Here is a 24,004-nt window from a genome sequence, read left to right as displayed (position 1 = left end):
CCTTCCGTCCATTATAAAATGAAAATTACTTTCAGAAAGTTTTAAATTAGTCACAGCAGGTGTGTGACTTTGGACAGATCATTTAATCTCCTGGTCAACAATTGGGCAAGTTCTTCTAAGGCTTAGCTCTGAGCATGATTCTGTTCCCTGCCTAAACTAGCCCATCTATGTTTAGATTTTTTGCCAGTAAATTTTCTGTTGCGTTCTGTCTGTCCTTTTGTTTTTTTTTGTTTGTTTGTTTTTTGTTTGTTTTGTTTATTTTTTTAGTGTATTAACTATATTTAGACTGTTAGGAATTTGAATTCTTATTCTCTGTAGGTTTCAGGAATAAAGATCCAGAGGATTTTCAGGGGCCGTTTAAATGAGCATTCACATATTCCAGAGTATCTCAAGGTGTCTGGTTAACTCCTCAAGGGCCCAAGGCTCTGAAAGAAGTTTCCTGCCTGCAGCAATTGGGGTCATGGCCAGTAACCCTTAGGCTCAACACAACTCCCGAAGTTTAAGATGACTGTGTTGCTTCTGGTTGATTCTAGTTCTCCTTTCCTTTGGCTGCTTTACTTGTAGAATCAGTAGTATCCCCACAGGTTACTAGGTCAGTAGAAGATAATTGGCCTTGTCATTTTGAAAAAAGGTTATTTGTTTATATATAATCTGACTTTGAGATATTTCCAATCTCAAAACTGTATTAGCATTGTTTTTTCTACTGACTACTAATAAACTGAAGACTGCAGCATTTGCCTCAAAAATTATAGAATGCTTTGTACTAATTAAATATGATTTAGGGGTAGTGCTCTGTTTAATTAAGGTAGAGTGATTTGTATAAAGTGGGGTTTGAGGGGAAAGTAGGTTAACACTAAAAGACAAGATATAGAATTGAATGTATTCAGTACTTAGTAAAGTTGGGAAAATAGCTGTTATGCTCAGCTGGTGGATAAAGATCCCTGTACGTCACCACATTGTATACTACATTAAAATATATATGTAATTTTTATTTTCCTTTAACCTTTTGCAATGCGTACAAATTTTTTAATGATATGAAAATAAATTTGAGATTTTTATTTTCTGCATCATTGAATAAATGTATCTTTTTTGTGGGGGTTTCCCATATTGTTCAACATTTAGATTCTTTCCAAGCATTTGCTGTTAAATAGCATGATGATAAACTTGTTCCTTGAAATTTCTCTATGGTTTGTTGAATTTATTAGGGTGGCAAATAGCGGTATAATAACTTTCTTATGTTGTATTAAATAATTTACTTACATGGTTAAAATGAGAACACAGTTGCTAATTTTAGGATGCCTCTTTTTCCTCCCAACTTCAGCTATACTTGAATATTGTATTTGTTTTAAATTGTACAGTAGACATTGTTTTGTACAGTGACTGTTCCCCTACACATTAGTTTTGGTTTTTTATTAACTGCTTAACTTCTTAAAAATACATTCCTATTCCTGACGCACCTTGGGAAGAGAATTTAAAATATATTATGTTTTCAGGTATAATTCACATAACTGAGAGCTAACAATTGCTGGTTAGTATTCTGATTAATGATTTGATTGTGCTTTAACTCTTTAAGGACTATTCCAGTTTGCATATAAAATGTTTGATTTGTAGGCTGTTTTTAATGAATATAGCTTAACATATCAAACAATCCTTTTTATGTTGATAGAGACAAACCAAGGCCTCTTTTAGCATAAAAACTTAATGATTGTTTGCTGTATATTGGCATCAAATTACTATTCCCTTTCGTCCTTAACAAAGAAATCCTCATTAGGCTTCAGCTTTATTACTACTATGACTCTTGAGCTAATATACCTGAACTGATCTCATTAAATTACTCTTTCAGGGACTTAGAATGAGAATTGGGCAAAACGGAATCTGTTTTTATAGTGACAATTTCTCATTCTATATATGTCACCTTGGACATCAACCTTGTTTTTTTAATGAATAGACTAAAATATTCTAGATCTCCTCTAAATCTGTAATACTAGTAAGATTTTTGCTGGTAAGCTCTGTTTTTTCAATTTCTAAATATTTATATTCAGTTCCAAACCAGGAGGACTTAATGTAAACTTGTATCTTTGAAAGGAAAGAAGCTTTGGAAAGAAAACCAGGTCTTATCAGCTTTGCTAATTTTGTTAAGCTGAAGTTCCATATTGTTACAGGAACCAGATTGTTCTTTCTTGGGGGGGTGGCTGTATGCTTTTAAAAAGAAACATAATAAGAAAGAAAATGAATAATTAAAGGCAAATGAAGAGAAAGAAAAACTCTAGTCCGGTTGTAAATACTACTGACTTTACTGTCGTGACTTTACTATTCTGGGCTTACTGTAGTGCTGGTCTTCAATCATTATTTATATATAATTTTGTCACGATAGACATATCATGTGTATCCAGGCTGCTAACACTGCATGTCAAGTTCAAGACTAGTGAATCTGAAACCCTAAAAGTAACAGGATTTTTATTCAGAAGAGATAAGAAAATATACAGAATTTAAAAACAAAACAAACAAAAAATCCCAAGCAGCTTTGCAAGGAAAATAAAGAATTACTGACAGGGACTCAGAGTAGAAGAAATACAGTTAGCTTATAAATATGTGGAAAAAATGTACAAGTTTACTGTAGTTTGAAAAATTCAAACCAAAGCAATAAGGTAATCATTTTTTATCCTTTGGCTAAAATTTAAAGTGATAGCTAGTGCTTTTGAGGATTCAAAAGCAAGGTGTACTGATAACACCCACACTTTGTTCCTAGAGTTAAATGTTACAACCTTTGTGGTAAATTATTCCAATATAGTGTATTAGAGTTAATACATAGGCACTTTGATTCAACAGTCCTATTTTTCTATCTTTGTGCCTCTGTTCTATAGAAAGAACAGTATCAGCATTTGTTTTATTGAATTGACAAATGATACTTTTTTTTTTTTTTTTTTAAAGTGAGCTCCGTGCCTGATGTGGGGCTCTAACCCACAACCCTAAGATCGAGAGCCACATGTTCTATGTCCTGAGCCAGCCAGGGGTCGATAGACTTCTTTCTTTTAAGCTTATTTATTTGTTTTGAGAGAGAGATCTCGAGCAGGGGAGGGGAAGAAAGAGGGAGACAGAGAATCCCAAGCAGTCTCCACGCTGTCAGTGTGGAACCCGATGCAGGGCTGCTCAAACCCATGAACTGCAGAATTATGACCTGAGCTGAAACCACAAGTTGGATGCTTAATGGACTGAGCCACCCAGCTGCTCCTAGATAGACTACTTTTAATAAGGGGTTTTCTCTGTAAAAACAAGCCAGTGGTTTAAAGTGTTTCTTCAACTTAGACTAGTCTGATAAAAATTAGTTCAGTTTTACTTATGAAAGCACTTACTGTTACAAAAAATACTATGGGCTGGTAGCATGCAGTGAACTTTTCTAAAGTAAAACAATCTGTAGAAGTGTTGCCTCAGAAATCTCACCAAGATTCAATATTCATTAATGATGCCTCTGATTTTTAGACTGGGCATTTAGCTATGGAGACCTTGCTGTCCCTTACTTCTAAACGAGCAGGAGACTGGTTTAAAGAAGAACTCCGGCTTTTGGGTGGTCTGGATCATATTGTAGATAAAGGTATGACATACACATGTATATAACATTTTTAATGTTACTTAAAGCCTGAAGAAAATAATCTATTTACATACTTCAAAAAAATAATGGCATCAATTTAAACATATTTTACTTTTTTTTTTTTTTAAGATATATATATATTTAAATGTTTATTTTGAGAGAGAGAGGGAGGAGAGAGAATCCCAAGTAGGCTCCGACACGGGGCTCGATCCCACAAAGGGATAAACCGTGAGATCATGACCTAAGCCGAAATCAAGAGTTGGATGCTTAACCAACTGAGCTACCCAGGCATCCCTGTTATTTTATTTTTTTTAATGTTTGTTTGAAAGAGGGAGGGAGGGAACACGTGAATGTAACCGGGGCGGGGGGGAGGGGGGGAGCAGAGAGCAAGGAGAGAGAGAATCCTAAGCAGACTCTGCTCGTGGGGCTTGATCTCACAAACCGTGAGATCCTGACCTGATCCAAAATCAAGAATTGGATGCTCAACTTACTGATTACCCAGGTGCCCCAAGGTCTGTTCTTTTAGCAGCATCTTGCAAATCTCTGACTTTTAAAGGAAAAGCCATTAGCACTCTGATATTGGGGAGTTATGGAAATAAAAGAGCAACAATAAGAGTCTCCTATATTTCAACATTTCGGTGTTCTATAAAACTCAGAATAAATTATATTCAGAGAGGTTCTGGCATGTTCGTGGGTGCAGATGGCATTTAATGTTAGTTAAGGAGATAAATATTGAGGTGATGAGACATACTAATTTTGTATCCATTTTGTTTCTCCTAGTGAAAGAATGTGTGGATCATTTAAGTAGTGATGAAGATGAAGAGAAACTAGTAGCCTCATTATGGGGAGCAGAGAGATGTTTACGAGTTTTAGAAAGTGTGAGTATAAGTATGGACAACTATGTTGAGAAAATTGTGACTGAGTGGGTGAGAGACCGTCAGATATTTTTTATGAAGTATCCCAAAAGTTTACTTTGCTAATCCAAACTGAAATTATAATGCATTCGTTGAGCAGCCAGTGTTAATGAACAAGCTAAATAACCAGTTTGGTTTAAGGATGCATATTGTCACTCTTTAGGAAACCTTGCAGGTTAAGTTTGTTTTTATTATAAAATGTCCTTGTTCTTTCCTTAATGTGAAATTCTGCTTAAATATATTGTTTGTGGAAAATGGTAATTAACAGCTGTCAGGTTTTTTTTTTTGTTTTTTTTTTTAATCAATAAGGATTTTCTTGATTTAGCTATTTGAGCCAGATCGTAATCACAGCTCTTAATAATATTTGACTTTGAAGAATGCTACTGTTGAACTGTGTATGCCATAAGTATATTTGTTCTTTGGCTTTTATGAATGATTAAACCTAGTTCGGTGTAGGTTATAATTTATGCTGGCAGTGCATTTCAGGATAATATAGAATTAAAAGTTCTTGGTGTAGACAAAATTGAAATTTTTCCTGCTCTTTTAGAGTGCTTCAGGTGCATTACATTAAACAGGTAGCATTTTTTTATTCTAAATTAATCCATTTAGGGACTTTAATAGTTTATAAGTTAGAGACTGCTCTTTTCTGACATTGAGAGTGATTGGTAATTCATTACAGTGAACGTGTAGTTCAGAATGTTACTTATGAGCAAACAGTTGTAAAAATGCTTTAATTTTATAACAAAGGAATAGCTCTATTATTCTAAATATGGAACATGTTGGTTATTCCCTTAGATGACAAGGGCTGATTCTTCCCTATCTTTGTCTTTACTGTACAAGGGATCGTATGTTGTATGTAAATGAATAAAAGCTGTGTATTGCCACAATTATTTCATATTTTTCCCTTTTAGGTAACAGTACATAACCCAGAGAATCAAAGCTACTTGATAGCATATAAAGATTCACAGCTCATTGTTTCTTCAGCTAAGTAAGTTTTTTTGAAATATCATGCTGTTTATTCAAAGCATTTGAGTTGAGGGGCGCCTGGGTGGCTCAGTTGGTTAAGCTTCCGACTTCGGCTCAGATCATGATCTCACAGTTCGTGAGTTTGAGCCCCACATCGGGCTCTGTGCTGTCATCTCAGAGCCTGGAAGCCTGCCTTGGATTCTGTGTCTCCCTCTCTCTGCCCCTCCCCCACCCGCACTCTGTCTCTCTCTCTCTTTCTCAAAAATAAGCAAACATTAAAAACAGTTTTTAAAAAAGGGGGTGCCTGGGTGGCTCAGTCAATTGAGCATCCAACTTCAGCTCAGGTCATAATCTCGCATTCATGGGTTTGAGCCCTCTGTTGGGCTCTGTGCTGATAGCTTGGAACCTTGAGCCTGCTTTGGATTCTGTCTCCCTCTCTGCCCCTCCCCTACTTGCACTCTGTCTCTTCTCTGTCTCTCAAAAAATAAAGTGTATATAAAAAAAAAAAGGCATTTGAGTTGACCATAAAGGAAGTATGATTGTATCACCTTCCTTCGTAAAACACTTTTGTCAAGTTCTGTGAACAAGAGGTAGTACAGTGTAGTACAAAAGTTAGGAGTGCAGATTATGGAGCCAGAAAGACTGAGTATGGATCCCAGCTTCATAACTTTAGCCCTGTGACCTTGGGCAAGTCATTTACTTGCTACAAGTGATTTAGAAGGGGGTAATAATTGCATCTACCTACCTAAGGTTGTTGTTATTAAAAATAATTTGTATATATGCTAATATATGTTATATATAACATTTTCAAAAATATGTTTTAAATGGTATATTTGTAAAATATTAAAATATTTTAAATGATTTTTAAATGTCTTGTCTTTAAATGTCTTATTGTATACAATGTATATATTACGATGTTAATATATATGTGTATGCATAAATAATTCTTAGATATGGTAAAAACTAAGTATTAGTCCTTATTTTTATTGTAAATGACCTTTTCTAACCCTCTCCTGTCCTTTATATGTGTTTTTCCAGATCTATATGTAGCTCTCTCTATTGTACTCTCTCTGCCCAACTTGCATGACATTAGGTTAATGCTATCACTTCAGTTCACATAAAGTTTCCAGTTATGTTTCCAGCCTTGGTTCAAGTTTAGTACAACAGCCTCTTCCTAATATCTCCATCTTAGTTCTTGATATCTCACCTTCAGCCTGTCCAGCCCAATACCACAGGGGCTTAACTTTCCCAAATCTCTGCTTTGTAAATACAATCCCCAATGCCAAATCTCTGGTTCCTTTTTTTTTTTAAGGATTTATTTATTTTTTAATTTCCATCCAAGTTAGCATATAGTGCAACAATGATTTCAGGAGTAGATTCCTTAGTGCTCCTTACCCATTTAGCCCATCCCCCCTCCCACAACTCCTCCAGCAACCCTGTTTGTTCTCCATATTTAAGAGTCTCTTATGTTTTGTCCCCCTCCCTGTTTTTATATTATTTTTGCTTCCCTTCCCTTATGTTCATCTGTTTTGTATCTTAAAGTTCTCATATGAGTCGAGTCATAGGATATTTGTCTTTCTCTGACTAATTTCACTTAGCGTAATACCCTCTAGTTCCATCCACATAGTTGCAAATGGCCCAAATCTCTGGTTCCTTATTGGCCTTGGATGTGTGTTCATAGTCTTTGGAATGAAATCAAAAGCCCACTGTAGCCTGACTCGAGTTCATGTGTTTTTAATCCTTATTTTACTGCATTTCAAACAAAGACAAAAATAGACAAAGTAGTATGATAAATCCTTTTTTTTTTTTTTAAGTTTATTTATTTATTTTGAGAGAGAGTGCGAGCCAGGGAGGGGCCGAGAAAGAGGGAGAATCTTAAGCAGGCTCTGCACTGTCAGCACAGAGCCCAGGCAGGGCTCGAACTCACAAAAACTGAAATCATGACTTGAGCTGAGATCACGAATCGGACACTTAACAGACTGAACCATCCAGGTGCCCCACTAATATGATAAATCTTGATGTATGTACCATTAAGCTTGGATAATCATCAACCATGGCCCGTCTTGTTTCCATTTGTAACCCTGTTGATAACTCTTCTGTATTAATTATTTTGAAGCAAATTACAGATTTCATTAATCCATTAAATACTTGAGTATATAAAGTCTCTTAAAAGAGGACTCTTTAAAAGATGTAACCACAGGGGTGCCTGGCTGGGTCAGTCAGTGGAGCTTGTGACTGTTGATCTCAGGGTTGTAAGTTTGAGCCCCATGTTGGGTGTAAATATTACTTAAAATTTTTTAAAGTTAATTTCTTAGTTAAAATCATCTGGCAGTCTGGGCTGATAACACAGATCCCGATGCAGGGCTTAAACTCAGGAACTGCAAGATCACGACCTGAGCCAAAGTCAGACACTTACCCGACTAAGCCACCCAGGCACTGGCCCCAAAATTCTAAACAAACGAATGAATGAATGAATGAGTGGTGTAACCCCAATACTGTTTTCATACCCTATAAATTATTGACTTAATGTTATCATACATCCAGTCAGTATTCAAATTTCTGGTAGTATTTAGTTTCCAGTAGATCTGTAGGTTTCCCCTGGGTCTTATTTTTTGGCCTTACATTTGTAAATTTTGTATCACATTTAGTACCTTTAAGGCTTGTGTTCTAGTTGTTATTATGTTTTATTCTCCCTTACCAAAGAGTATTCCTGCAGGTTAAATCAGTTTCTTCCTTTAAAAACGTATATTTCATGACCCCTGTACACATGGTGTCTTTCAGGAGGTATTTAATATGACAGTTTTCATCTCTTTCATTGTGATTAGGAATTTTCTGTCAAAAATCTTAGAAGTAGCCGTAAGGGTCAGAATTGGATGTTTGTGAAGTAACACTCCTCTGACTTTTTAAACTTTTCAGTAGGACCCTGATAAATGCAGGGATAGCATATTGAAAGATAAAATGATATACCTCTGATGTTTTCCCCTCATTTACCAACCAAAACCATGTTTTAGCTCAGTACTACTGAAGGCAGTTAACAATAATAGCACAGTTAGTTCTGGCTCACATCCTCAAACATCTAGACAACAAATTTATTTTATTTTATTATTTTATTTTATTTTTTATTTCATTTCATTTTATTTCATTTTATTTTATGTTACGTTTGTTCATTTTTGAGAGAGAAAGAGTGTGTGTGAGCAGGGGAGAGGCAGAGAGAGAAGGATACACAGGATCTGAAGCTATTAGCACAGAGTCTGACGTGGGGCTTGAACCCACAAATTGCGAGATCGTGACCTGAGCTGAAGTTGGATGCTTAACTGAGTGAGCCATCCACAAGCCCGAGCAACAAATTATTTTAGATTAGACATGAGGAACACCTTCCTAATAATGTGTTTTAACAGGAGAGGCTAGAGAAGGATGAGTTACAGTACAGTTTTCTTTAGGAGTTTTGTGTGGTGTATATATAATCAACTGAGAGAGCATATACTTTTTTGAACTAATGGACTTGGTGATTTAAAGACAGTCTTCATAAATACTAGGCTCACTTAAAGATTATATTTCCTTGTTATTTTGGGTAGCATCTGGAAAATCCTTGGGATGTAACTGATAAACCTTATGGCTGCCAGGAGACATGTCAGTTAAATGACCTCATGTTAAAAAAATATGATGTACTCTAATGTTTATGAAGTATTTAATATCATCTATACAAGGTTATTTATTATGCATTATTTTTTTTTTTTTTAAAGGTAGTTCTTTTTTTTTTTTTTTTTTTTTTTATTTTTGGGACAGAGAGAGACAGAGCATGAACGGGGGAGGGGCAGAGAGAGAGGGAGACACAGAATCAGAAGCAGGCTCCAGGCTCTGAGCCATCAGCCCAGAGCCTGACGCGGGGCTCGAACTCACAGACCGCGAGATCGTGACCTGGCTGAAGTCGGACGCTTAACCGACTGCGCCACCCAGGCGCCCCTATTATGCATTATTAACACAAATAATATTCTTTACCTGCTCAGAGTTTGCATCCTAAATGAAAATCATCTAAATGAAATTCAGAAGTATAGTTCTTAAATTATCTTGTTTAGGGAAGGATTGTGGTAGGTCTGTTTTGGAGAGATTGGTAAAGTGGGGACAACTGTAAGTAGTACAAGTGTAAGCTTCTCCACTGAGTTTATAGTTTTAACTTAGAAAAATTTAAATTATCGAGTTTTCTCAAAATAAAATTTAGCACTTAGTGTGATATTACACCTACTTGGTATATGATTAAATAGTTAATACATTATACCTCTATAATAGAGATTAATTTGGCAGCATTTATGACATTTAAAACATTAAGGTCCAAGTAAATAGAAATTCTTAGTATAACTAATTTTGTTTAGCATAATAGTCTACATTTTGTTTTCTCTTAAGAGCATTACAACATTGTGAAGGATTGATTCAGCAGTATAACCGTGCTGAGAACAGTATATGCTTACCTGACAGTAAGCCTCTGCCTCACCAGAATGTAACCAACCATGTGGGCAAAGCAGTGGAAGACTGTATGAGGGCCATCATTGGGGTATTGCTCAATTTAACTAATGACAATGGTAAGTTATATTTTCTACATGTATTCTCATTGAAAGATTTTATATTACATGTAAAAACAAGTTATTCCCCTTATTTCTTTTCTCGATGTAGTGATTTTTTAATTGCCATCATGTAACTCACTCATGTATAGATTTAACTACTTGTAGGGGTTTTTTTTTGTTTTTTTTTAAGTTTACTTTTGAGAATGAGCATGTGTGGGAGGAGGGGAGGGGCAGAGAGAGAGGGAGAGAGCAAGAATCCCAAGCAGGCTGTACTCTATCATCATGGAACTTCAAACTGCCAAACTGTGAGATCATGACATGGGCTGAAATCAAGAGTCTGATGCTTTACTGAGCCATTCAGGCACCCCAGTATTTTTAGGGTCAGCCTGGTAGCTTGGTTTGGAAATAGTATGGTCAAAAATATTTTTTAATAAAGAAATAGTTATGTATTTCTAACTTTTTATATCAGTGTTAATGAATATTGGTTGGTAGTGTCCTAGAGAAGAATCCATAACAATTTTCATATTCCTTACATTCCTAACTCTTTCAGAGTGGGGCAGCACCAAAACGGGAGAACAGGATGGCTTGATTGGCACAGCAATGAACTGTGTGCTTCAGGTTCCAAAGTACCTACCTCAGGAGCAGAGATTTGATATCCGAGTGCTGGTGAGTTGGAGTGACTATTTCAGAAATTAGTATTTAATCTATTAAAATGATAAAAACTTCATCTTAGTTTTGGGTTTAAGAACCAGCTGTTCAGTATATTGAGGGTTTCAGTGGATTACTTGTGAACACACCTCATATTATACAAAAGAGAGCCAGGAAGGGCTCTGTGCAAAAATAAAAAAAGTATTAAGTATGAAAACAATCTAAAAGTTAAAAAAAAAAAAAACTAACAAACAAACCTAAAAGTTGTGATTTTTAAAAAGCAGTGAAATCATTGTGAAGATCATTATCTTTCACACTGGTTTTTAACCATTTAGTGGATGGCAGAACACAGGTTTCTAGCTGCCAATAAAAGTTACGTATACTGTGTTGATTTGCTTTTAATTCTCACCTGTGGTAATATGCATGTTTTAATTTTTGTAGGGCTTAGGTCTACTGATAAATCTAGTGGAGTATAGTGCTCGGAATCGGCACTGTCTTGTCAACATGGAAACATCATGTTCTTTTGATTCTTCCCTCTGTAGTGGAGAAGGAGATGATAGTTTAAGGATAGCTGGACAAATTCATGCCGTTCAGGCTTTAGTGCAGGTAAGCAACAACTTCAAAACAAGCTAACACCTTCAGTTTGTTGCGTTGTCCAACTTCTTCATCATTTGTGCCTTTCCCGCCTCTCTCCCTCCCCTTTTCTTTTGTGGGTGTGTATGGGTGTCTCACTCTATCTAGCTCACCCTCGCCAGTTCACTGAAAGGTACACCGGGTTAGAATGTATACCCTTCCTTACTGCACTCCACTGACAGTTTAACTATAATAATCACTCCTTAGGCGTTGTTAGTGAAAAGGAGAAACAAGGCGTATTTGTTTTATCAAAAGATTGCAGGTCAAGAATCCGTTTCCAGCCCCAATCCCATCCAGTTCAAGTCCTCTAGCATTTACTTCTTCGTGTGATCCATGTCTCGGACTTTTGTGTTTCTAAATATTGGGCCATACCTTTCCCATTTTTGGAAGCGGGGGTGGGGTGCACACTTTTCAGAGTATGTCTGTGGAGTAATTTCCTGGCTTAGGAATTGTGTTACGAATAACTGTATTTAAAAATTAATGTCCGTGTGGGGCATCTGGCTGGCTCAGTTGGAGGAGCATGATCGTGGAGTTGGGAGTTTGAACCCCACATTGTGTGAAGAGATTAAATAAGTAAACTTAAAAATAAATAAATAAGTAAAAATTGATGTCCTCAATTCAGTGGATCCCGGTTACCAAACACACTCCCTGTCCTCAATTTATGCTTCTCCCAAAAAACCGCATGGCTGTGTTTCTTGAACAATAGTGGGCACTGTAGTTTTTCTTTTCCAGTCCAACAGGTTAGGTTCCTAACTACCTTTTTCTTTCCTTAAATGACAATTTGCATGTTTAGAATTGATAATGAACTATCCTTTTCATTGTTTCCAAAACTTTTACTATCCTGTTAATCCTTTTGGCCTTTTTGAAAATACCTTTTTTTTTCTTTTAATGTTTATTTTACTTTTGAAATACAGAGACAGAGTGCAGGCAGGGGAAGGGCAGAGAGAGGGAGACACAGGGTCCAAAGCAGGCTTCAGGCTCTGAGCTGTCAGCACAGAGTGCAACATGGGGCTTGAACTCACGAAGTGTGAGATCATGACCTGAGCCAAAGTCAGTGCTTAACCAGCTGAGCCACCCAGGCACCCCTGAAACTACCTTTTTAAAGAAGGTAATCAGTCCACAACAACTTGATCTTTTCCTGAGTCATAACTATGACCCCATCATTCTCTTAGCAAATATTTTGATCCCGGAGTTCTTTTATACTCTTAAAAATTATTGGGAACTTAAAAAGAATTTTTGGTTTGGGGTGCCCCGGTGGCTTAGTTGGTTAAGGGTCCGACTTCAGCTCAGGTCATGATCTCACGGTTCATGGTCGAGCCTTGCATCAGGCTCTGTGCTGATAGCTTGGAGCCTGGAGCCTGCTTCAGATTCTGTGTCTCCCTCTCTTTCTGCCCTTTCCCTGCTCGTGCTCTCGCTCTCTCTCGCTCACTCACTCGCTTTCTCAAAAATAAAAATAAGCATTAAAAAAAAAATTATAAAAATTTTTTGTTTGTGTGTTTGATCTGTTGATATTTACTGAATTTGAAATCAAAGCAGAAAATTATAAAACAGAGGCCTTCGTTCCCTTAGCCATCAAAGCACTAACATAATCACATGGTATGTAGATTCTGGAAAACACTGTACATTCATGAGAGAATGAAAGAAGTCAGTTGACCTCTTATTGTTATGAATGTGATTTTTGACCTCACAGATTTTCTAAAGGGATTTTGGGGACCCCTAGAGATTCTTGAACCAATTTTAAGAAATACGGCTTTTGTATAAAGCTCAAATTTTATTTTCTTAAGGGTATTAAAAGTTTCTATACCACTCTTCTGTATACTCAGCAACTTTTTGAGATTTACTTGGCATTTGATTTTCAGGTAGTTGTTTTTAGTAACTTGGAGTTTTCCCCAGATTCTATCAGTAAATACTTTCTGTACATTCAGCACTAGCCCAGCACAAGGAAAATAAAGTACATGAAGGCAAGGAATTCAGTACGTTCCCTTTTGACTTAAGAGTTTTCCCTGTGTACTTCCACTGACCATTACATTTTCATTGTTAATAATATCAGTTGAGATCGATCCAGTTCTGAGTGTTTTCTCTGAGACCTTTTGCTTTTTATTTTTACTGGTGTTTGTTTATCTCTTTAGATTTCTTTTAAAGAAGCCATGTTGCTTTTCCCTAATATTACATAGGTGTGTGCATGCGTGTGTGTGTGTGTGTGTGTTAATGTTATATAATTTTATTTAGTGTCCTTTCTTAATTTTATCCCGTCTGCTCAGGCTTAAAAAAAAATTTTTTTTTTTAAATCAAGTTTGTATTTTTGCTTGAAATATCCTGTCATTATTATCCAATTTAAGGGCACATGTTGAGATTTGCATTCTTATAAACGGAATGCCTATAACATTAGTAGATACATTTAATTTACTTGGTTGAATCCCAATAGCATTTATACTTTCTTTTTTGCCTTCAGGTGGATGTAGAACAAAGCCTTTTATCGTAACTTACCCTTTTTAACCAGACAGCACGCTTCTTAGGGTTAGTGATTTTGAAAGCAAACAGATCTTATATTTGGGTACATACATGTTGGTTGGTGTTCTTTTAATGATCTTCAAAAAAAAATTTTTATCAGCTGTTCCTTGAGCGAGAACGAGCAGCTCAGTTGGCAGAAAGTAAAACAGATGAATTGATCAAAGATGCTCCCACCACTCAGCATGATAAGAGTGGAGAGTGGCAAGAAACAAGTGGAGAAATACAGTGGGTATCAACTGAAAAGACCGATGGTACAGAAGAGAAACAGAAGAAGGAGGAGGACGATGAAGAACTTGACCTCAATAAAGGTACATTTATTTTAAGTCGTGTATTCAAATTGAAAATGTTTCCCTCTTAACACCTTTTTAATTCGTGTGTTGTCATAATCTTGCTATGATTGTTCGGCCTCTCTAGTTCAGTGCAGACAAGCTTTCATATTTCAGTGCTCACAGGAATTTTTCTTTGCTGGTTTCCTAGCGGTGAGGAAGGCACGTGTGCAGTGTACGAAAGGTCTGCCTTTCCCAGGCTGGGCTTTATTCAGTGAAAAGAGAGTGGTTGAACATTGGGACTCCTAAAGGTTTTTACAGTTTTGAGATTTTTTTATGGGTCTCACTTTATAAAGTGAGATCTGTTACCAGAAATTACAGTAACAGTTCTCAAATGGTATTAGCTTGCAAGCACTGTAAGGAATAAACTGATGGAGTCATTACATTTATTATCCACTGTTGTCAGCAGCTGATACTGGGTTTACTTTTTATGCACGTACTGCAAAATAGCCATTTGTAACTTCATGTCACTCTGGTTATGAAATTAAATAATATGGTTAGCTTTACCAAGCTAGGAGGCAAGCCCCAGCAAATGTCTTTTTCTGAGCCTAGTCTTTCTCTTATGTCCACGGTTCCACTAATGCCATTAGTTCTAATATTGTAAAAAATTGCTGTCCCATTCTCTAAATTTTTTAAAATTTAATGTTTATTTTTGAGAGAGAGAGAGAGAGAGAGAGAGACAGAGCATGAGCAGGGGAGGGGCAGAGAGAGGGAGACACAGAATCTGAAGCAGGCTCCAGGCTCTGAGCCATCAGCACAGTGCCCACCACAGGGCTTGAACTCCTGAATTGTGAGATCATAACCTGAGCCGAAGTTGGTCACTTAACCAACTGAGCCACCCAGGCGCCCCAGCTGTTCCGTTTTCTCAGTGTTCATGTTTCCTTTGGGGTAATATTTTTGGTTGTGTAGCATTCTTTTTAAATAATAGCTTTATTGGCATAAGTGTTAGCTTGTGAGGACCTGCTGTAACTGTAGACGAGCAGCTTAAACAACAGAAGTTGATTCTGTCCCACTTCTGGGGGCTGTAGGTCCAAGATCAAGGTGTCAGGGTTGGTCTCAGAGCTGATCTCTCCTTGGATTGTAGATGGCCATCTTCTCCCTGTCTTTTTACATGGTCTTCACTTAATGTATCTTTGTTCTTATTTCCTCTTATGAGGATAACAGACAGATGAGGACCCACCCCAGTGACCTCATTTAAACTAACTTCCTGTTTAATTAAACACCCTATCCACCTCCTACCCTGAGGCACTGGGGGTTAGGAGCTCAGCATATTCAGGGGGTGGGGTAATAGTTCAGCCCACAACAAGATAAAATTCAGCCTTTTAAAGGAAACTTTGGAGTAGTTTTCACTGTATTCACAAGGTGCAACCATTACCACAGCCTAGTTTCAGAACATGTCATCATCCCCAAAAGAAACCCTATGCCCATTTAGCAGCCACCACTCTCTGTTCTCCCCTCCCTGGCCAGTGGCAACCACTAATTCTGTCTCTGGATTTGCCTATTCTGAACATTTCCTGTAAATGGAATAACAGTAGCCCTTTGTGACTGGCTTCTTTCACTTAGCCCAATGTTTTCAATGTTTTTCATGTTATAACATGTTACCAGTACATAAGTTCCTTTTTATGGCCAAATAATATTCCATTGTTGGTATGTACCACACTTTAGTCTTCAATTGATGGACATTCAGGTTGGGTCCACCTGTGGCTCTTATGAATAACGCTGCCATGACATAACATTCACATACAAGTTTTTGTGTGAACATATATTTTCAGTTCTCTTGGGTATATACCTAAGAGTGGAAGGTGCTGGCTTATTTGTTAACTCAATGTTTAGCATTTTAGGGAACTATCAAACTGTTTTCCAAAGTGACTGCCTCATTTTACGTCCCTGCCAGCCACATAACAAGGGTTCTAGTTTCTCCAAATCCTTACGAATAGTTATTTGTCTTTTTCATTTTAGCCATCCTAGTGGGTGTGAAGGTATATGTTACTTGATTTGCAGTTCCCTGTTGAATAAATGGTATTGAGCATGTTTTCACCTGCTTATTGCTCATTTACCTATCTATGTTGTCTTTTCACTTTCTTGATGGTGTCTTTTGAAATGCAAAAGTTTTGAGTTTGACGAAGTTTGGTTTATCTAATTTTGTCACTTGTGGATTTGGTGTGGTGGCTAAGAAGCCATTTCCTAACCCAAGATCATAAAGATTTAGTCCTGTATTTTTGTCTAAGAGTTTTATGGTTTTCATGCTTATATTAAGGTCCCTCTTCTATTTGAGTTATTTTTTGTTAATTTGTGTGGATATCCCATTTTTCTAGTGGCATTTATCGATGTTTAAGCAGTTCTGAAGAAAAGATAACAGAATTGGTGGTTTTGTGGGGTGGTTTCTTGTTTGTTTTGATATACCGTTACAGTTTTTTGTTTAAATATTCTTAGCCCTTCAGCATGCTGGCAAACACATGGAAGATTGCATAGTGGCCTCGTACACAGCGCTGCTTCTCGGGTGTCTCTGCCAGGAGAGTCCAGTAAGTAATGGTTCAGTATTATGTGTCTTGAAAAGATTCCATTGTGACAGCTTCATACCATTACCTAATTTACTTATGTATTACTTTATTTTCATCTTCATGTTAAAGCTTTCAAATATTTTATGACTTTTTTTAAAAAGCTTATTTATTTTGAAAGAGAGTGGGAGAAGGAGAGAGAGGATGTAGGACTCAAAACTCATGAACCATGAGATCATGACCTGAGCCCAAGTCAAGAATTGGGCACTTAACCAACTGAGCCACCCAGGCACCCTTATTTGGTGAACTTTTAAAGGTATTAATTATTTCTTATTCCAAAATAAGAGTACATCGGATTTAATGAGAAAGGTTTTTTTTTGTTTGTTTTTTTAATGTTTGTTTTTGAGAGACAGAGACAGCATGAGCGGGAGAGGGCAGAGAGAGAGAGGGAGACCCAGAATATGGAGCAGGCTCCAGGCTCTGAGCTGTCAGCACAGAGCCCAATGTGGGGCTTGAACTCACGAGCCACGAGATCATGACCTGAGCCGAAGTCGGATGCTCAATCGACTAAGCCACCCAGGCGCCCCAATGAGAAAGTTTTTGATGGATGGATGAATTTATTGAAATGGCTTTGGTTGAAGTAAAAGCATAATATAAAACCTGTGCTGAGCTGGCTTTAGTCTCAGAGGGGCTGGGGAGTGGGGGGAAGGAAAAATCTAGTCTCAGTGATATTATTATTAAGGACTCAGATAATGTGTCTTTAAACCCTACTGCCCTCTGCATGTTGTTTTGTCTTGTGCTTGGTCTCCTCCTGTCCCCATACTGGCTCTAGCTACCAGTCTCCTCTAGTTAAATAAGGTCCAATAGAAGAAGGTAGCCTCCCTCCTGTATATTTCTTTTTAAGAGCAGAGTTCCGCCCCCCATCCCTCCACACCCACTGCACCAAGTAGACGTCCTCTTATCTTGGCCAACTTTGGCTCACATGGCTTTTGTTTAAACAACTTACTTACTGGCAGGGAAAATGGGATTACTATGGAAGATTTAGATTATGATGGTTTAACTAGAAGTATTAGTGTCCAGATGGTAGGGCTGAGTCAGCATGAGGGCAGACAGTTCTGGCTAATGAGACAGTCATTGGGAGGACTTTTTAAGGGGAAGGTCTAGTGAAGAGCCAAATTTTAAAATGAAAGGGAAGTTCTTTTCCTTAGGAGCAAGGGCATTCAGGAGGCAAGAATGGAAATCTATTCTATAGTGAAATTTTGGGTTAGCTTCTCGCTCTCTTTTTTTAATGTTTGAGAGAGAGAGCATGTGCAAGCAGGGGAAGGGGCAGAGGGAGAGGAGACAGAATCCCAAGTTAGGCTCCATGTGGATCTCACAAACCCTGAGATCATGACCTGAGCCAAAATCAAGAGGTGATTGACTCTTGACTGACTGAGCCACCCAGGTGCCCCAAGTTTGCTTCTCTTTTGTGTTAAATGTTTTTTCTGATCCTTTCTTATCCATCTCTTCCATATTTATATTCTAGTCAAGCTCTGATCTAAATGCAGACTAGCCTGCTCCGTTGTGGCCCTTCCTGGCACATGGCTTTCAAGATCAAGACCAAAGTTCTCATCATGGCTCTAGAGGCCCTGCAAGATTTTTTCAGCTCAGCCCTTTTCTTTGTTTCCTTAAATTCAGAGATTTAAAAAAGGGTTTTTTTTGTTTTTTTTTTTTATGTTTAATTTTTGAGAGAGAGAGAGAGGGCAAGCAAGCACGAGCAGAGGCAGAGAGAGGCAGACAGAATCCAAAGCAGGCTCTAGGCTCTAAGATGTCAGCACAGAGCCCAGTATAGGACTGGAACCCACCAACCCTGAGATCATGACCTGAGCTGAAGTCAGACGCTTAACCTACTAAGCCACCCAGGCGCCCCCTTGAATTCAGAGATTTTAAGGGTAGATGAGAAATGCTTATCAAGCAGAGGGGAAAGAGGAAGAGGCAGGTGTCAAAAACAGTGGGCATACTATTTAAATTTAACAATTTTTAGGTATTCTGTTTTGCACACACCCTAGTTTCATTTATATTCTTTCTTAAATAACAGGTCTAGAAATTAATTTGTGGTATTACCACATATAATTTACCTTTGGCCATTTTTCTCATGTATAAATTTCTATTTGTCTGTATCTCTTATCTCTAAAGAGGTCATAAGGTCCTTAAATTGTAGGCAGTTGTGAATTCATAGAACCCTGGATGTCTTTATTGCCTTGGGGTATTATGATTAACCCCAGAAAGCTAGCTGATACATAAAACGTAATGGAAATTGGTTTGCTGAATGTGTAAGTAAAAGAGACACAAGAAAGCAGGTGGTTATATTATAGTAAAAGCTGCCTGTGGGAAAGGGCTGCATGCTTTGGAACCCCAGGAGCTTAGGTCATTTTCCATTGCATACCATGTATCTAGTGCATTGTAATAGTCTCCTCACTCGTTTTTGTCTTTCCTGCTCTCTTGACTCCATTCCTGAAATCTTGGACACTGCACCATAGCTAGCTTTCTTAAGACCACCTTTCTTGTCTCCCAGTCATTTAGGGAATCATAACTTTGTTTATGGCTTCATGTAAAACTTGTTAAAACTGCCTTCTCCATTTTCCAAATCTGTTCTTCCCCTTGGGTACTTTTCTAAATTTCCCAAATAGGCCATGCCATTTCTCATTTTTTTCTTTTTATTTAAGTAATCTCTACAACCCAACATGAGGCTTAACCTCATGACCCCGAGATTGAGTCGCATGTTCTTCTGACAGAGCCCCTCTCATTTTTTTCTTTTTGTACTTGCTGCTCTCTGTTTAAAAATAAATGCTGTGACTGTCCTTCCCACGCCCCAGCCACTATATGTTGCATTCTGTTTTGATGGAAAGGGATTTGATTATTGAGGCTTTCACTCAAAACCTTGGATCTAATCATTTATTCTGTGTCATAGAAATCGCTTTTCTACTGAGCAGTCTTCATAGCACCATAGCTACTGCTTTTGCCACCACTATGCTAGCACGCTGCTCTCCTAGAAATTGCTTAAAGACATTCTTAAATTAGCTTTCATTTAGCTCTATAGTTTCCATCATGATTGCCCTTATAACATTCATCACTTCAGTATATTTTTTAAGCATTTTGTAAAATCTGTTTTAGGTGCAAGATTAACTCCAGAGTAAATATGCACAGCTGGGGGCTTAGTTGGCTTTCGGTGGGGAGGTGGTTCACTTAGATTATGGGCGATTGATAGCACATAACTTAGCGTAGTTATTTTAGTAACATTTATTAGATCTTTTCTGAAACTGTATCCATACATTATTTTGTTTCTTTATAATTTCAAAAGTACCCTGACAGGAATTTGTTTTACAAAGGGAGAGAGGGGACTGCTGGCAAATGTCTTAAAAACATAGCATGTAATCTCATTACCTGCCCCCATCACGAAAATCCAAAGTTCAGCCCCCACCTTCTGGCCCCAAACTCAGGACAACATATTTTCTTTTGTGCTTTTTATTATAGGTGAACCTTCTTAAAAGAGCCTTTTTATTATAGGTGAACCTTCTTAAAAGAGCCTTTCCTTTTATTATGAACCTTTAAAACAGTTCAAAAATATATTGAAATAGAACAGGTTTTTTAAGCAAGTTATATATTTTCCTTGTAACAGATTGGTTATATATATATAGTTTGGCTGCTTCTTGCTAACAGTGAAGGGAAACACCTTAATGTCCTTTCTTGGCATTGCTGACATTCTCTCTCTCATGAAACTAGATTATCTTTGGAAAGATCTAGTTAATTCCTAGCCTACATAGGAACATGAGGAATTTTTTTTTTTTATTTCATAAGCACCTCTGAGGACATTTTCAACTTCCTTCTTGTCTTCTTGACATGCCTGCCCCCCCCCCCGCCCCCCCGCCCCAACAGTGCATTTTGTTATCTCAGGCATTTTTCTCTGTAGGTTTACAAAAGTAAATAAGGACACAAGTGTTTCATTGTAGCCTTTCCCAGTTTTACCTTTCTGAGGATGGGATGGAGTTAGGGAATGGACACCTACACCGGCAGATTTAGGAGGGTAGAAAAGGAAATTGCACATTAACCAAGGAGTTCAAGGACCTTGTGGAAGTTTCGAACAGGGTGTGTGCCAACACCAACAACCCAGTGCCGGGGGCAGACTCCTGTTTTCTGCTGCCTGACCCATGTTTCTTTGATCTGTTTCCTCAGATCAATGTGACCACGGTGCGGGAATATCTGCCAGAAGGGGACTTTTCAATAATGACAGAGATGCTCAAAAAATTCCTGAGCTTCATGAATCTTACTGTAAGTAGCTTCTGTTGCAGCCTGTGTGGTCTTAAATATGATACTGTCATTAAACGGTAGGAATTAAAATGCTGTATGGCCATAGTGACTAGAAGCGAAAAGGGATTCTCTTTTAATGTGTTCTTTTAAGGTTCATTACTATGGCCAAATATATTGGCATTATGTTATCAAAGCCACAATTTAATCTTCATATGTTCTGATTGATAGTGTTCAGTTTAGTAAAGCCAAAGATTCTAAGCTTTGATTTGATGCTTGATAAAATTGGTTAAATATTAACTGTTACTTCCTTTCTGCCCCTCCCCACCTTCCCTTCAGTGTGCTGTTGGAACCACAGGCCAGAAATCTATCTCTAGAGTGATTGAATACTTGGAACATTGCTAGCTGCTTTACCTTTGCTTCAGGTGCTCGGTAATGCTGGAGCTATTCTTAGACAAAGAAAAGTCATGAAAGAAGTCCTTGAAGATATACCAAGAACATTCATCCGTATCATTCATGTTTGGATTTTTAAGGCCACCTGATTTCTTCGTCATGCATTCTGCATTTGCTAAATGACAGTTACTACATCAATCTGCAACTATCAAAAATGAGGGAAAAGGTTCAGGCTGTTAACAATTCCATGCAGTATTTAAATACACTTAACTTTGGCAGAGTTTATACTCTCCCCTCTTCTCTTGCTTCATTCTGGGCAAGTTTTAAGGGGAAAATTTGTGCTGCTGTTAGTGCAACTGCTGTGTATGTTGAGCCACTGTTGTCATGCCAGCCAGGTGCAAAGGCAGCTTAGCTACTGAGGTATCGAATGTTTTGAGGACATTCTAGACAACAGCTTAGTTCCTTTTTCAGGCTCATTTGCTTTTGCTTTTTTGTTGAATGATTCCAATCGTAAATAAAGCTTTTAATAATTTTGTGAATTTTTTTTTGTTGTTGTTCCCTGAACTACTGTCTATATTTAAAATTAGATGGAATCCAAAGACACAAGGGATTAATAGTATATTTTTTTATTTTTGATTTGGTTTGGGTTGTTGAGCTGTTTTTCACTTTTGAGACCATGACCATATTATCATACCATAATGAGTCATAGCTATAGACACAAGAAAACAACAGTTTGAGGGAATATTATGTAAGATGATGTGCCCTGTTAAAGGATGAAGCAAAATAGACAAACAAACCCAGGGTAGTTTACGCTTAATGCTAGAGGAGGCTCTTGAAACATTGTTTTGAGGGAGGGCTCTCTAGATATATTTTCTAATGTTCAGTACAATAAATATAAGGAAGCTAAAACACCAATGTGGAATTCATGTTTCCAGATAATGTGTATATTCTTCTACAGAGTGACAGGATCAAATGCATAAACGCAAAGCCTTAAATTGCTGGTTCAGAGAAGATCCTTTTTTTCATTCAAATTCTTAGTTCATAGAACAGTGTGTTTGGAAAACAGTCATGGAACACACAAAACACATTTTATATATTTAATTTCACAACATTGCAACTCTTCCTTATGTTAATTATTGTTCAGACCACTGGTTAAACTTTTTTTGTTGATTGGGCCTGAATACAGGCTTTCCAGAGATTTCTTTCATAAATACTTTTAAATACCTTTCAGGTAGTTATATCATGTTTCTTCATTGGATTTGTAAAACTTGAAGCCATAAAAATATATTAGTTTGGTGTGTATTGAGGAAAATAGCTAAAAGTCTAATTGTTATCCATTTAGACTTTGTTATTTCCTTGTATAAAGTGACAAATCGGGGCTCTTGTATCAGTGCCAGCTGTAATGTTTTTTAATGCAGTGGCTGCCTTCTATTGTCTTCCTATTTTTGATAATGCAGATTGTTGGGAAATCTATAAGGAAGTAACTGATTCCAGGCAAATTGTTTTCTTCCTCCTACCCACCCAACCCCCACCCATCACCTCTTAACAGCATAGTTCTAGTTATGCCAGTGTAACTTGGGAAGGACCGAGGTTTTATTTGCCCTGAGTATAAATGCTAGCGTAGTGACCTATTTTAAAAGTATATCAGTAAATGATATCCATAAAATTGAATTAGATATATTTTGTTTAATAATTTTAAAATGCATTGATATTAATCATTGGCTTTAGGAATTGAACAGATTTTTGGTTAAAAAACCTGACTTGTGGCAGATGGTAAAGAGTCTTCTAAAATGTTTGGATGAGAACAGTCAGGGCGAACTACATTTTTCTGTTACACTGGTAATCATTTGAGAATTGATTTACCTCCGTGTTTAACAGGTTTTTTTTATTTTGTTTTGTTTTTTAAATAATAACTAATTGTCAAGCACTGATAGAGATGCAGATTGTGGTGGGGGTGGTGGGGGAGAAATCACCTCACCAACTGCAGTGCATTTGTGTGTTTTTAACCCTCAGAGAACTCTGCATTTTAGGGTACTTGAGGCTGACTTGCAAATTAAAGTTTTAAAGTAACCTTTTTTCCATTGTAAATATTTCTGTAAATACTACCAATTGGAAATTAGAACAGTAGAGTACTTTTCTGAATCCAATCCTATTTTTATTTTATACAGTATTTCTCAGCTGTGATCTTTGGAGCAAAAGCCAACGGCAGGAAAAAAATAGTTTGTACCAGTTTCATGAAGTATGTCTTTGGGTTTTTGTAAATAATTTTAACTCAAATAAAATTGCTACTTTCAATACACATGTTGTCTTTAACATAAATCTATTGAACTGTTTTGGAGGAAGAAAGCTCATAAACTTGATATAGCTGACTAAGGGGAGATATGATGTGTTACGTGAATTTCCCTTTCAACATACACATAAAAATTTAACCAGTTTTTGTTAAACGTTACATAACTTCTCCCTTCCTCATACTCATCCGAATGTCAACTCTTGGATTCGTTTAGGGATGGTGATTTTCTGCTTGTATGTAGTTAGGCCCGTAATGGATTTGTTAAGTTGCCTTAGTCTTTTTGCCCCTCTGAATATGACCCAAGACTTTGTTGATTTGTTTTACAGCTGCTTTTAGTTTTTCAGTTTTCTTAGATGTCAGATTCTAAGTTTGCTGCACAAGTGGATTCGTCAA

The 24,004-nt window shown here is 37.2% G+C and overlaps 1 protein-coding gene across 5 annotated transcripts in view; it reads left to right on the top strand.

The window, feature by feature from the left end:
* WAPL (WAPL cohesin release factor) overlaps positions 1-23,620 on the top strand; it is a 92,926-nt gene extending 69,306 nt beyond the window's left edge. For 3 of the 5 annotated variants that reach the window (XM_007093137.2, XM_007093136.2, XM_042961176.1), the window contains 10 exons: positions 3,481-3,592; positions 4,370-4,467; positions 5,415-5,491; positions 9,871-10,046; positions 10,579-10,694; positions 11,118-11,282; positions 13,921-14,128; positions 16,580-16,668; positions 20,857-20,952; positions 21,268-23,620. In XM_007093137.2, coding sequence (XP_007093199.2) covers positions 3,481-3,592; positions 4,370-4,467; positions 5,415-5,491; positions 9,871-10,046; positions 10,579-10,694; positions 11,118-11,282; positions 13,921-14,128; positions 16,580-16,668; positions 20,857-20,952; positions 21,268-21,333 — 1,203 coding nt within the window. In that variant the 3' untranslated portion in view covers positions 21,334-23,620. The remainder of the gene's footprint in view (positions 1-3,480; positions 3,593-4,369; positions 4,468-5,414; positions 5,492-9,870; positions 10,047-10,578; positions 10,695-11,117; positions 11,283-13,920; positions 14,129-16,579; positions 16,669-20,856; positions 20,953-21,267) is intronic. The other 2 variants (XM_042961175.1, XM_042961174.1) reach the window with 2 other exon arrangements.
* Positions 23,621-24,004: the final 384 nt, after the last annotated feature.

The sequence above is a fragment of the Panthera tigris genome, chromosome D2, assembly GCF_018350195.1.
Source record: "Panthera tigris isolate Pti1 chromosome D2, P.tigris_Pti1_mat1.1, whole genome shotgun sequence".
Classification (NCBI taxonomy): domain Eukaryota; kingdom Metazoa; phylum Chordata; class Mammalia; order Carnivora; family Felidae; genus Panthera; species Panthera tigris.
Note: the sequence above shows the minus strand (reverse complement) of the source record. Positions and strands in the feature narration are given on the sequence as shown.